The sequence below is a fragment of the Oncorhynchus gorbuscha genome, linkage group LG01 (assembly GCF_021184085.1).
Source record: "Oncorhynchus gorbuscha isolate QuinsamMale2020 ecotype Even-year linkage group LG01, OgorEven_v1.0, whole genome shotgun sequence".
Lineage (NCBI taxonomy): Eukaryota > Metazoa > Chordata > Actinopteri > Salmoniformes > Salmonidae > Oncorhynchus > Oncorhynchus gorbuscha.
Genome location: NC_060173.1, coordinates 19,379,388 through 19,391,778, shown reverse-complemented (window position 1 = coordinate 19,391,778; position 12,391 = coordinate 19,379,388). Strand labels below are relative to the sequence as shown.

General features: G+C 43.3%; 1 protein-coding gene across 1 annotated transcript in view; it reads left to right on the top strand.

Moving 5' to 3' along the window:
- Positions 1-11,583, top strand: part of si:ch211-266k8.4 (carabin) — a 49,984-nt gene extending 38,401 nt beyond the window's left edge. The window contains exon 15 of the mRNA XM_046347237.1: positions 11,011-11,583. Coding sequence (XP_046203193.1) covers positions 11,011-11,089 — 79 coding nt within the window. The 3' untranslated portion in view covers positions 11,090-11,583. The remainder of the gene's footprint in view (positions 1-11,010) is intronic.
- Positions 11,584-12,391: the final 808 nt, after the last annotated feature.

The following is a 12,391-nucleotide window of genomic DNA, read 5'->3' as shown; positions in this document are numbered from 1 at the left end:
GACTCTCCTTCACTGCAGCCAACACGAGTTAAATATTTAAATGTGTTAACCCTCACAAGGCTACAGGCTCAGACGTCATTCCTAGCTGCGTCCTCAGAGCATGCTCAGACCAGCTGGCTGGTGTATTTACGGACATATTCAATCAATCCCTATCCCAGTCTGCTGTTCCCACATGCTTCAAGAGGGCCACCATTGTTCCTATTCCCAAGAAAGCTAACGTAACTGAGCTAAACCACTAAAGCCCCGTAGGCACTCACTTCCGTCATCATGAAGTGCTTTGAGAGACTAGTCAAGGATCATATCACCTCCACCCTACCTGACACCCTAGACCCCCTCCAATTTGTTTACCGCCCCAATAGGTCCACAGACGACGCAATCGTAATCACTCTGCGCACTACCTTAACCCATCTGGACAAGAGGAATACCTATGTAAGAATGCTGTTCATTGACTATAGCTCAGCATTTAACACCATAGTGTCCTCCAAACTCGTCATTAAGTTTGAGACCCTGGATCTCGACCCCACCCTGTACAACTGGGTCCTGGACTTTCTGACCGCCCGCCCCCAGGTGCTGAGGGTAGGAAACAACATCACCACAACGGTGTATTCTCAGCCCTCTCCTGTACTCCCTGTTCACCCATGATTGCGTGGCCATGCACGCCTCCAACTCAATCATCAAGATTGCAGATGACACTACAGTGATAGGCTTGATTACCAACAACAACAAGACGGCCTACAGGGAGGAGATGAGGGCCCTCGGAGGCTGGTGCCAGGAAGACAACCTCACACAACATAAAAAAAAAAAGGAGATGATCGTGGACATTAGGAAACAGCAGAGGGAGCAGCCCCCTATCCACATCGACGGGACAGTGGTGGAGAATATGGAAAGTTTGTTCCTTGGCGTACACATCACGGACAAACTGAATTGGTCCACCCACACAAACAACGTGGTGAAGGTGCAACAGCACCTCTTCAACCTCAGGAGGCTGACGAAATTTGTCAACAAAAACACTCACAAACTTCTACAGATGCACAATCGAGAGCATCCTGTCGGGCTGTATAGTACGGCAACTGCTCCGCCCACAACCGCAAGGCTCTCCAGAGGGTAGTGAGGTCTGCAAAACGCATCACCAGGGGCAAACTACCTGCCCTCCAAGACACCTATACCACCCGATGTCACAGGAAGACCAAAAAGATAATCAAGGACAACAACCACTCGAGCCCCTGCCTGTTCACCCTGCTGTCATCCAGAAGGCAAGGTCAGTACAGGTTCATCAAAGCTGGGACCGAAAGACTGAAAAACAGCTTCTTTCTCAAGGCCATCAGACTGTTAAACAGCCATCACTAACATTGAGTGGCTACTGCCAACATGCTGACTCAAATCTCTAGCCACTTTAATAAAAATAAAAATTGGATGTAATAAATATCACTAGTCACTTTAATCAATGCCACTTTATATAATGTTTACACCCTACATACCTATCTCATATGTATATACTGTACTCTATACTATCTACTGCATTCTGCCTATGCAGTTCAGCCATCGCTCATCCATATATGTACATATTCTTATTCATTCCTTTACACACACGTGTGTGTGTGTGTGTGTGTGTGTGTGTGTGTGTGTGTGTGTGTAATAAGGGAGATGTTGTGAAATTGTTAGATTACTTGTTAGATATTGCGGCATGGTTGGAATTAGAAGCACAAGCATTTCGCTACACTCTCATTAACATCTGCTAACCATGTGTATGTGACCAATAAGATTTGATTTGAATGAGCATTACACAAGGCCTGTACTCTGGAGCGGGATCATTTTGGAGGTGGAGGGTCCGTCATGGTCTGGGGCGGTGTGTCACAGCATCATCGGACTGAGCTTGCAGGCAATCTCAGCGTTGTGCGTTACAGGGAAGACATCCTCCTCCCTCATGTGGTACCCTTCCTGCAGGCTCATCCTGACATGACCCTCCAGCATGACAATGCCACCTGCCATACTGCAGCTATACTGCTAATGACATTTCAAAATGTATTTGTTCCCCCCCGCCGAGTACCCAGTTGTCTTGAACTCACTCAGATTGTTTTGAGCGTGGCACAAATCATGCTTCATTGACAGCATGGCCAGCAAACTAGGAAAAGAGACTCTTAATCTTAGACTTCATGATGATAATTGCTAGCTATGACTTTGAAAGTATGATGTTGACATTCAGTCCAATCAAAGCTACTGTAGATATGTGATTTGATGTAATCTGTGGCCAATGACCTTGAGCCTTCGTGGGTGGGCACGAAGGCTCAAGAAGCCTCTAAATTTTAACTCTGGAACCTGATCACTCACTGTGTGTGTGGTTCAGTAGCACTCTGTAGTTATTTGTTCAGGTGTAAGGCTTATGTAACCAACAACAAAGGGACATGGGGCATGGGATCTATGACCAGAGCACCAGCTATTTTACATATATTTCAGTGGACCTCAATGGGAATATTTGTTTTGAGACAATGCAAACTGCCCAGGACTACCAGAGCTGTTTGTCAAGAGTAAAAGCAATGATTAAACAAACTAATAGCATTTTATGGACATGTATACTCTTAGCCTCCACCGCCATGCTCCCATAACACTGTATACAACAGTTGCCTTTAATTTTTCATGACATCACTCCTGATTTCCCAGCATTGGTCTGCTGTTCAGACTGGCTAGTGTTTCTGTGGAGACTAGGAACAGAGGGAAATCCAGACAGTGCACAAGGGGCTTGAATTTTCTAGCTGTACCTTTAATCATGGTGCAATGCTCTGTATTTTCTGCTGGGTTGCACCACCACCACAGTAAGCACTGAGCTAGGCTGAAACACCTGCATTTTGGAGCTGCCTTACTCAAGAAAACAACAGAGAGACTGTTTGTATGCAGCTTTATTAACTCAATTATATATATTTTTTACATTGTTTGCAAACTGATATGTGACACATTAATGCCAAAATAAGATGCAAAACAGGAAAGCCTGTATTTATTTATCTTTTGCAAAAAATGTGGGGCTCAAAACTGCCCTGAATGACTGGTCGCAACTGGATACGGCCATATGCTGCTGTTCTGAGAGGTGGGTGTCCCAGCACAGGTCTACTGGGACCAGATTAGGACATGTCTGGCAGGGTGAGTCAGTAGTGATATGCTGCTGTTCAGAGAGGTGGGTGTCCCAGTACAGGTCTACTGGGACCAGATTAGGACATGCCTGGCAGGGTGACTCAGTAGTGATATGCTGCTGTTCAGAGAGGTGGGTGCCCGTCTCCTCCCTCCCCTCTGAGCACTGAGGGAGGAGAGACAGTACAGGTCTACTGGGACCAGATTAGGACATGGCTGGCAGGGTGACTCAGTAGTGATATGCTGCTGTTCAGAGAGGTGGGTGCCTGTCTCCTCCCTCCCCTCTGAGCACTGAGGGAGGAGAGACAGTACAGGTCTACTGGGACCAGATTAGGACATGCCTGGCAGGGTGACTCGGTAGTGATATGCTGCTGAACATGTTTTAACTCTGGAACCTGATCACTCACTGTGTGTGTGGTTCAGTAGCACCTGTAGTTATTTGTTCAGGTGTAAGGCTTATGTAACCAACAACAAAGGGACATGGGGCATGGGATCTATGACCAGAGCACCAGCTATTTTACATATATTTCAGTGGACCTCAATGGGAATATTTGTTTTGAGACAATGCAAACTGCCCAGGACTACCAGAGCTGTTTGTCAAGAGTAAAAGCAATGATTAAACAAACTAATAGCATTTTATGGACATGTATACTCTTAGCCTCCACCGCCATGCTCCCATAACACTGTATACAACAGTTGCCTTTAATTTTTCATGACATCACTCCTGATTTCCCAGCATTGGTCTGCTGTTCAGACTGGCTAGTGTTTCTGTGGAGACTAGGAACAGAGGGAAATCCAGACAGTGCACATGCTTGGGAAACATGATTCCATGTGAAGCTTTGCAACGTGGATGTCATAGATGGATAAGTAATCCAATAAGGTGTCTACTGTACGTTTAGATTCCTAGTTTAACAGACAAGAAGAGAAGAAACATGTATTGAATTGACTCTTTAATAACTTATTACCAATACTTTGTAAGACTACAATGGAAGAGCATGTTGAATATCACACCCACTTGTCTGTCTAGAAGCCTCAATCCAACTCTTGACCTCAAAGCCAGTTTCACAGGGTTTTTTCTTCCATTGGTTCCCTCTAACCAGGGACTGATTTAAACCTGGGACACCAGGTAGGTGCAATTAATTATCAGGTAGAACAGAAAACCATCATGCTCTGGACCTTGTAGGATAAGAGTTAAATATCCCTTCAAGAACATGATCAAAGTGCCAATGGCCTGCAGGTTAGTCAGAGCAGCAGTTAAGGTAGAGACCCTCTCAAAGGTCCTCAACCTACCAATACCTTTGTCCCAGGCAGCACATCTGTATTCTCAGCAGACACTCTTATCCAGAGCGACTTAGTGAGTGCATTATTTATTTTTATAGACCAACCTCTGTCCACAGGTGTCTTACTTGCTGTATCATGAGAACTCATTCCAACTGAACATACCCCCCCCTGTCCAAAGGGACTAGAATGATCAAATATGTGTGCTTGTGTAAGTGTTCAGTTTCTATATGCCTTTAGCTATTGTGGGAGAGTCCTACTGCTGAGTCATTCATTGACCAGGAAAATATTTTGTGAAAGTCTCATCCCTTTTATGGTTTCTGCTGCAGTGAAATTTAATTTAAATGATGCATGCTGGGTGTCTGCTTGAGCAGAAAGACTCAAATTGTCCCCTTTGTCCAAAGTGGTGACGCTCTCCTCGTGGCTGTAGGAGAACTGTAGAAACCACCATTCTGCTACTACATGACAGCTAGCCTAAATGTTTCAGTAGAGCAAGGAGCCACAGTTAGCCATTGTTGGAGTTTGAATGTCAATCACATTATATGGATAAAAAAAAAAGATATTGGCAAAGGAATTTGTTGGCGGTTTAGCTAACCCAGATCCTGTTGTAATGTTGATCTCAGTATATCAACTTAGCACACTAATCTAGAGTAGTAGACTTTCACATGCAGCATAGATTCTGCTCTGATAATCCTTCATAGAGGACCCAGGAGCTGAAAGTTAATATGGGAGTGAAGGATTGTATCTGATCACCACAGGTCTGTTTCACCTGTAGCCCTGCCATCAGCACCTGTGATCGCTCTACTGCACTCTCACCCAGCCATTCACAGGCTTTCACGTCCAGGTCCCACACGGCCAGTGTTGCGCCAGAAAAGGCCTCTCGGTATCACTGACAAAGGTGGCTTTGTTCACAGCAAGATGCAATATTTGCTCCTCATTGTGGCAGACTCTTTCGAGTCCTCTGGTTCTTTTGACGCATGTAGGACTTTGTGTGTGCCGTAGCAACCCCTGACATTACAAGGTTATGCTGAACTCCGATAAGATATCTTCTGGAGTTATATTTTATTATCTCTGTCTTGATGTACAGTGGGGCAAAAAAAGTATTTAGCAGGCACCAATTGTGCAAGTTCTCCCACTTAAAAAGATGAGAGGCCTGTAATTTTCATCATAGGTACACTTCAACTATGACAGACAAAATGAGAAATTCCAGAAAATCACATTGTAGGATTTTTAATGAATTTATTTGCAAATTATGGTGGAAAATAAGTATTTGGTCACCTACAAACAAGCAAAATCTCTGGCTCTCACAGACCTGTAACTTCTTCTTTAAGAGGCTCCTTTGTCCTCCCCTCGTTACCTGTATTAATGGCACCTGTTTGAACTTGTTGTCAGTATAAAAGACACCTGTCCACAACCTCAAACAGTCACACTCCAAACTCTACTATGGCAAAGACCAAAGAGCTGTCAAAGGACACCAGAAAAAAAATTGTAGACCTGCACCAGGCTGGGAAGACTGAATATGAAATGGGTAAGCAGCTTGGTTTGAAGAAATCAACTGTGGGAGCAATTATTAGGAAATGGAAGACATACAAGACCACTGATAATCTCCCTCGATCTGAGGCTCCACGCAAGATCTTATCCCGTGGGGTCAAAATGATCACAAGAACGGTGAGCAAAAATCCCAGAATAACACTGGGGGACCTAGTGAATGACCTGCAGAGAGCTGGGACCAAAGTAACAAAGCCTACCATCAGTAACACACTACGCCGCCAGGGACTCAAATCCTGCAGTGCCAGACGTGTCCGCCTGCTTAAGCCAGTCCATGTTCAGGCCCTTCTGAAGTTTGCTGGAGAGCTTTTGGATGATCCAGAAGAAGATTGGGAGAATGTCATATGGTCAGATAAAACCAAAATATAACTTTTTGGTAAAAACTCAACTTGTCGTGTTTGGAGGACAAAGAATGCTGGGTTGCATCCAAAGAACACCATACCTACTGTGAAGCATGGGGGTGGAAACATCATGCTTTGGGAATGTTTTTCTGCAAATGGACCAGGACGAATGATCCGTGTAAAGGATAGAATGAATGGGGCCATGTATTGTGAGATTTTGAGTGAAAACCTCCTTCCATCAGCAAGGCCATTGAAGATGAAATGTGGCTGGGTTTTCAGCATGACAATGATCCCAAACACACCGCCCGGGCAATGAAGGAGTGGCTTCGTAAGAAGCTTTTCAAGGTCCTGGAGTGGCCTAGCCATTCTCCAGATCTCAACCCCATAGAAAACATTTGACCTCTGTCATTGCCAACAAAGTGTATATAACAAAGTATTGAGATAAACGTTTGTTATTGAACAAATACTTATTTTTTGCAAATAAATCCTTAAAAAATCCTATGATTTTCTGGATTTTTTCTCATTTTGTCTGTCATAGTTGAAGTGTACCTATGATAAATTACAGGCCTCTCTTATCTTTTTAAGTGGGAGAACTTGCACAATTGGTGGCTGACTAAATACTTTTTTTTTTATTGGAGGACCAAAAAAAGCCGATACCGATGACTCGCCCAATTTTTAAATAAAATGTAAAAAATGTAATATAAAAAAAATATATATGTATATATTAATTTATAATAATGACAATTACGCCAATACTGAATGAACACATATTTTAACTTGTGTATAATGCATCAATAAAAATCTATTTAGCCTCAAATAAATAATGAAACATGTTTAAATAATGCAAAAAGAAAGTGTTGGAGGAGAAAGTAAAAGTGCAATATGTGCCATGTAAAAAAGCTAACGTTTTAGTTCCTTGCTCAGAACATGAGAACCTATGAAAGCTGGTGTTTCCTTTTAACATGAGACTTCAATATTCCAAGGTAAGAGGTTTTAGGTTGTAGTTAATATAGTATTTATAGGAGTATTTCTCTCTCTACCATTTGTATTTCATATACCTTTTGACTATTGGATGTTCTTATAGGCACTTTAGATTTGCCAGAAACGCTATTAGCGCGCACCTCGCTAACTAGCTAGCCATTTCACATTGGTTACACCAGCCTAATCTCAGGAGTTGATGGGCTTGAAGTCATTAGCAGCTCAATGCTTGAAGCACAGCGAAGAGCTGCTGGCAATATGCATGAAAGTGCTGTTTGAATTAATGTTTATGAGCCTGCTGGTGCCTACCATCACTCAGTCAGACTGTTCTATCAAATCATAAACTTAATTATAACATAACACAGAAATACAAGCCTTTGGTCATTAATATGGTCGAATCCGGAAACTATCATTTTGAAAACAAAACGTTTATTCTTTCAGTGAAATACGGAACTTTTCCGTAGTTTATCTAACAGGTGGCATCCCTAAGTCTAAATATTGCTGTTATATTGTACAACCTTCAATGTTATGTCATATGTACGTAAAATTCTGGCAAATTAGTTTGCAGCGAGCCAGGCGGCCCAAAATGTTGCATATACTCTGACTCTGCGTGTAATGAACGCAAGAGAAGTGACACAATTTCACCTGGTTAATATTGCCTGCTAACCTGGATTTCTTTAAGCTAAATATGCAGGTTTAAAAATATATACTTCTGTGTATTGATTTTAAGAAAGGTATTGGTGTTTATGGCTAGGTACAGTCGTGCAACGATTTTGCTTTTTTCGCAAATGCGCTTTTGTTAAATAATCCCCTGTTTGGTGACGTTGGCTGTCTTTGTTAGGAAGAAATGTTCTTTACACAGTTCCGCAACGAGCCGGGCGGCCCAAACTGATGCATATACCCTGACTCTGTTGCAAGAGAAGTGACACAATTTACCTAGTTAAAATAAATTCATGTTAGCAGGCAATATTAACTAAATATGCAGGTTTAAAAATATATACAGTTACTTGCGAATGTATTCGAAAGTGTTCTTTGTTCTTCATGATGCTCTCTGCGCTTTTAACGGACCTCTGAGACTATCACAGTGCAGGTGCATTTATACGGAGACTTGATTACACACAGGTGGATTGTATTTATCATCATTAGTCATTTAGGTCAACATTGGATCATTCAGAGATCCTCACTGAACTTCTGGAGAGAGTTTGCTGCACTGAAAGTAAAGGGGCTGAATAATTTTGCATGCCCAATTTTTCAGTTTTTGATTTGTTAAAAAAGTTTGAAATATCCAATACATGTCCTTCCACTTCATGATTGTGTCCCACTTGTTGTTGATTCTTCACAACAAAATACAGTTTTATATCTTTGTTTGAAGCCTGAAATGTGGCAAAAGGTCGCCATGTTCAAGGGGGCCGAATACTTTCGCAAGGCACTGTACTTGTGTATTGATTTGAAGAATGGCATTGATGTTTATGGTTAGGTACACATTGAAGCAACGAAAGTCCTTTTTTGCGAATGCGCACCACATCGATTTATATGCAACGCAGGACACGCTAGATAACTACACATGGTTGATATTACTAGTTTAACTAGTGATTGTTTTTTTATAAGATATGTTTAATGCTAGCTAGCAACTTACCTTGGCTTCTTACTGCATTCGCGTAACAGGCATGCTCCTCGTGGAGTGCAATGAGAGGCGGGTGGTTGGAACATTGGACTAGTTAACTGTAAGGTTGCAAGATTGGATCCCCTGAGCTGACAAGGTAAAAAATCTGTTCTGCCCCTGAACAAGGCAGTTAACTCACTGTTCCTAGGCCGTTATTGAAAATAAGAATGTGTTCTTACCTGACTTGCCTGGTTAAATAAAGGTGTAAAAGAAAATCCGCCAAATCGGTGTCCAAAAATACAGATTTCTGATGGTTATGAAAACTTGAAATCGGCCCTGATTTAGACTGGACCAACCTCTCCGGCTCTATCAGACTTAATCGGCTCTGACAATGACAGCTAGCCTAATGCGATGGGCAGCAGCTGTTCAGCACACTGCAGGCTACATAAAAACACCAGACTTTTATCACCTCAAATTAAGATGTATTTACTACATGGGGGGGCTAGAGCTCAAAAGGGCATTGTAACATTAAAGATTTTAATCCCGACGTGTATGGAGCTTGGTGCATGTGCTGTTATGCATGTCTCCATCACCACTCTGGGGATCTTTAGCTGTATGTTTGAGTGTGTGTCCTTAATTCTCTATCAGATTAGCTCTAAATATAGCATGATCAAGGCCATAACAGACTATGCTTTTCATGAAGTGATTTTAAACGAGGCTACAGTATAATACAGTTGTCTATGTTCATTAATGTGACTAGAGTACTCCTCTGAGGCAGAGTTGCAGTAGTTGGTTGGTAGTAGTACTTCGGGCCTTGTGATGTTCTGTAATTCAGCTCCCACAGCATGGTTTCCTAGGAGACCTGTTGCGAGCAGCTCAAGGCTCCATCACCGAGCCTCATCTCCAGTCCCCCTCCGGACCTCCACATGAAGCCCAAACCCCAACAGTGTCACAGGCTCTAGCCTGTGCCCCCAATGCAACTGTATTAAGCCGTCATGATAATTAACGTCACACAGGCATTGTGTTCATCTTTTAGAGGAGTCTGGGGGACATTGTGTTGCTGTCTGAAATGTCTCATTCCACCTCAGCTCTCTGACTGTTTGTGCCCCTCAGAGTTTTGACATCTGGGCATTGAAGGTTCCATACAGAAGCCTGGTGTGGAGTCTTTTGCGTGAGAAATGAAAAGTGCTCTTAGAGCCCGAGGAGGGAGAGTGCTCCAGCAGCAGGCATCTCCATGCTTTTAGTGCTCTCTTCCTGTTTTTTTTTTTCTCTTCTTTCCCTGTGGAGGAATTTGAAAAGCCCTTTCAAAAAACCACTCATTCATTTGACCATTACCGGGGCAATTTATTTTAACATTGGGCTACAGAAATAGCCGCAACACTTTAAGTGCAAATCTTTTCAGTCGGTTTTGTTTCGGGATGTCAACGTGTGTTTTGTCCACGTCTACATTTATACTCTGAACATTTTTAGAAAAATTCATTTTCAGAATAACTTGTTTGCTCAACAAACCAGATCTCCAGTCTCTTTCAGTATCTATACTTAGAAAAATGTTTTGTGGCTAGCTTCAGTTGAATGCCGCTTGAAAGAGCAGGGGTGCAGCGTCACAACCCACCCAGTCCTGTCAGCGTCACAACCCACCCAGTCCTGTCAGCGTCACAACCCACCCAGTCCTGTCAGCGCCACAACCCACCCAGTCCTGTCAGCGCCACAACTCACCCAGTCCTGTCAGCGTCACAACCCACCCAGTCCTGTCAGCGCCACAACCCACCCAGTCCTGTCAGCGCCACAACCCACCCAATCCTGTCAGCGCCACAACCCACCCAGTCCTGTCAGCGCCATAACCCACCCAGTCCTGTCAGCGCCACAACCCACCCAGTCCTGTCAGCGCCACAACCCACCCAGTCCTGTCAGCGCCACAACCCACCCAGTCCTGTCAGCGCCACAACCCACCCAGTCCTGTCAGCGCCACAACCCACCCAGTCCTGTCAGCGCCACAACCCACCCAGTCCTGTCAGCGCCACAACCCACCCAGTCCTGTCAGCGCCACAACCCACCCAGTCCTGTCAGCCCCATCCTTAATCTTCTTTCACTGGTTGATAATGTATTTTTTTTTACTGATCACTCACTCTCCACTTGTCATAGGGAACTGCCATCAAGATGTCACTGCCTGAATAAGACTACCAACCCCTTAAGGAACACTCAGGAGTCCCAACTCATCTGAGGAAAGGAGGACCTGCACTTGATGGTACTCTTGTTTATCACAATGCCCTCAAAACCCAACACGGAGGACTACAGAGTAATGTCCCCATGGAAACTTTTTAAACATCACATGCAAGATCCAACCTTCCTGGATGTCTTAGATTAATCACTGCTCATAGTTGTGAATATCATTGTCCTAGGAAGGACCTTCTGATATGGGGCATTGCTCCATATCCCCTTTCCAATGTTTGTCCTAACACTGCTACCCAGCGATTTAGTACTCTCTGGGTAGTAAGAACAGTAACTTTTCACTCAGCCCTCTGGTGCGACGACTAGGCTAAAGGTGGGATTTGCTGTGTCATCATATTTTAGCACTGCATGTGGGAGTGTATATTTAGTTGTGAATTCTACCTCTGAATTTCTGTGACGTCGCTCCAGTGGAGTTGTTTGTTGTTTTAATATATCTTGTACTCGTAGAGACGTCAGCTGTTTTGAAATAATAAAATATTAACCCTTCTAATGGTCAGTCATTTATTCACTAAAATGTTTCTGAGGGTGGTCACATGTGGCGTCACTGCCTGCTCTTTGGTTTACATTGTTTATGAGAAACTCAACTCAATACAACTATACAAGAGATTAGAAACTTAACATCTCTACATAGAGGTAACATGTTGTATTCTATGATGAACAGTGGTGATGGTGCCACTACTGTTGGATTTGACAGATTCTGTAATGAGTTAACTAGTTATGTTGACTAGATAAATGGCAGCCAGTCTGAACTAATGTCTTTAGGCAGCTAGTGCACCATCCATTTACATCTAGACCCTACATGTTTGACCAGAGGCTCTCATCTTGTAATGTTTTTCTCAAACTTTTCACTGCACAAACATTGTGGGTGATCATGTTGTGTGTTTTGGGAGGGTATCTGCCTCTTTCACAACATTTAATGACAATCAGCCCCTGTAATTACCGGAGGTGTATGCAGGCAGCACTAACAACCACACAATTGTTCACTCTAATGGAACAGCTGTGTGACGTTTTTGTGGAAGAGGCGGATTCTACTTTCCCCTACTTATGCAACTGTCAGAAAAGCACTGCAGTGGAGAGACTGCCAGACGAACAATACAGATTTAACCTGGTTTTGTTATTGTGATTTAGTGCTCTTATAAATCTGTCAGCTCACAAGGAAAACTAAGTCAACTGGAAAAGCTGTGGAATGAGGGGAGTGTGCTTCAGGTCTTTTTTGATCCCACACACCGATACTTGGCTGGCTGAAGAAAGCGCTGTTTTATTTTGATGCATTTTTGTTTTTTCTCTTTTCCCC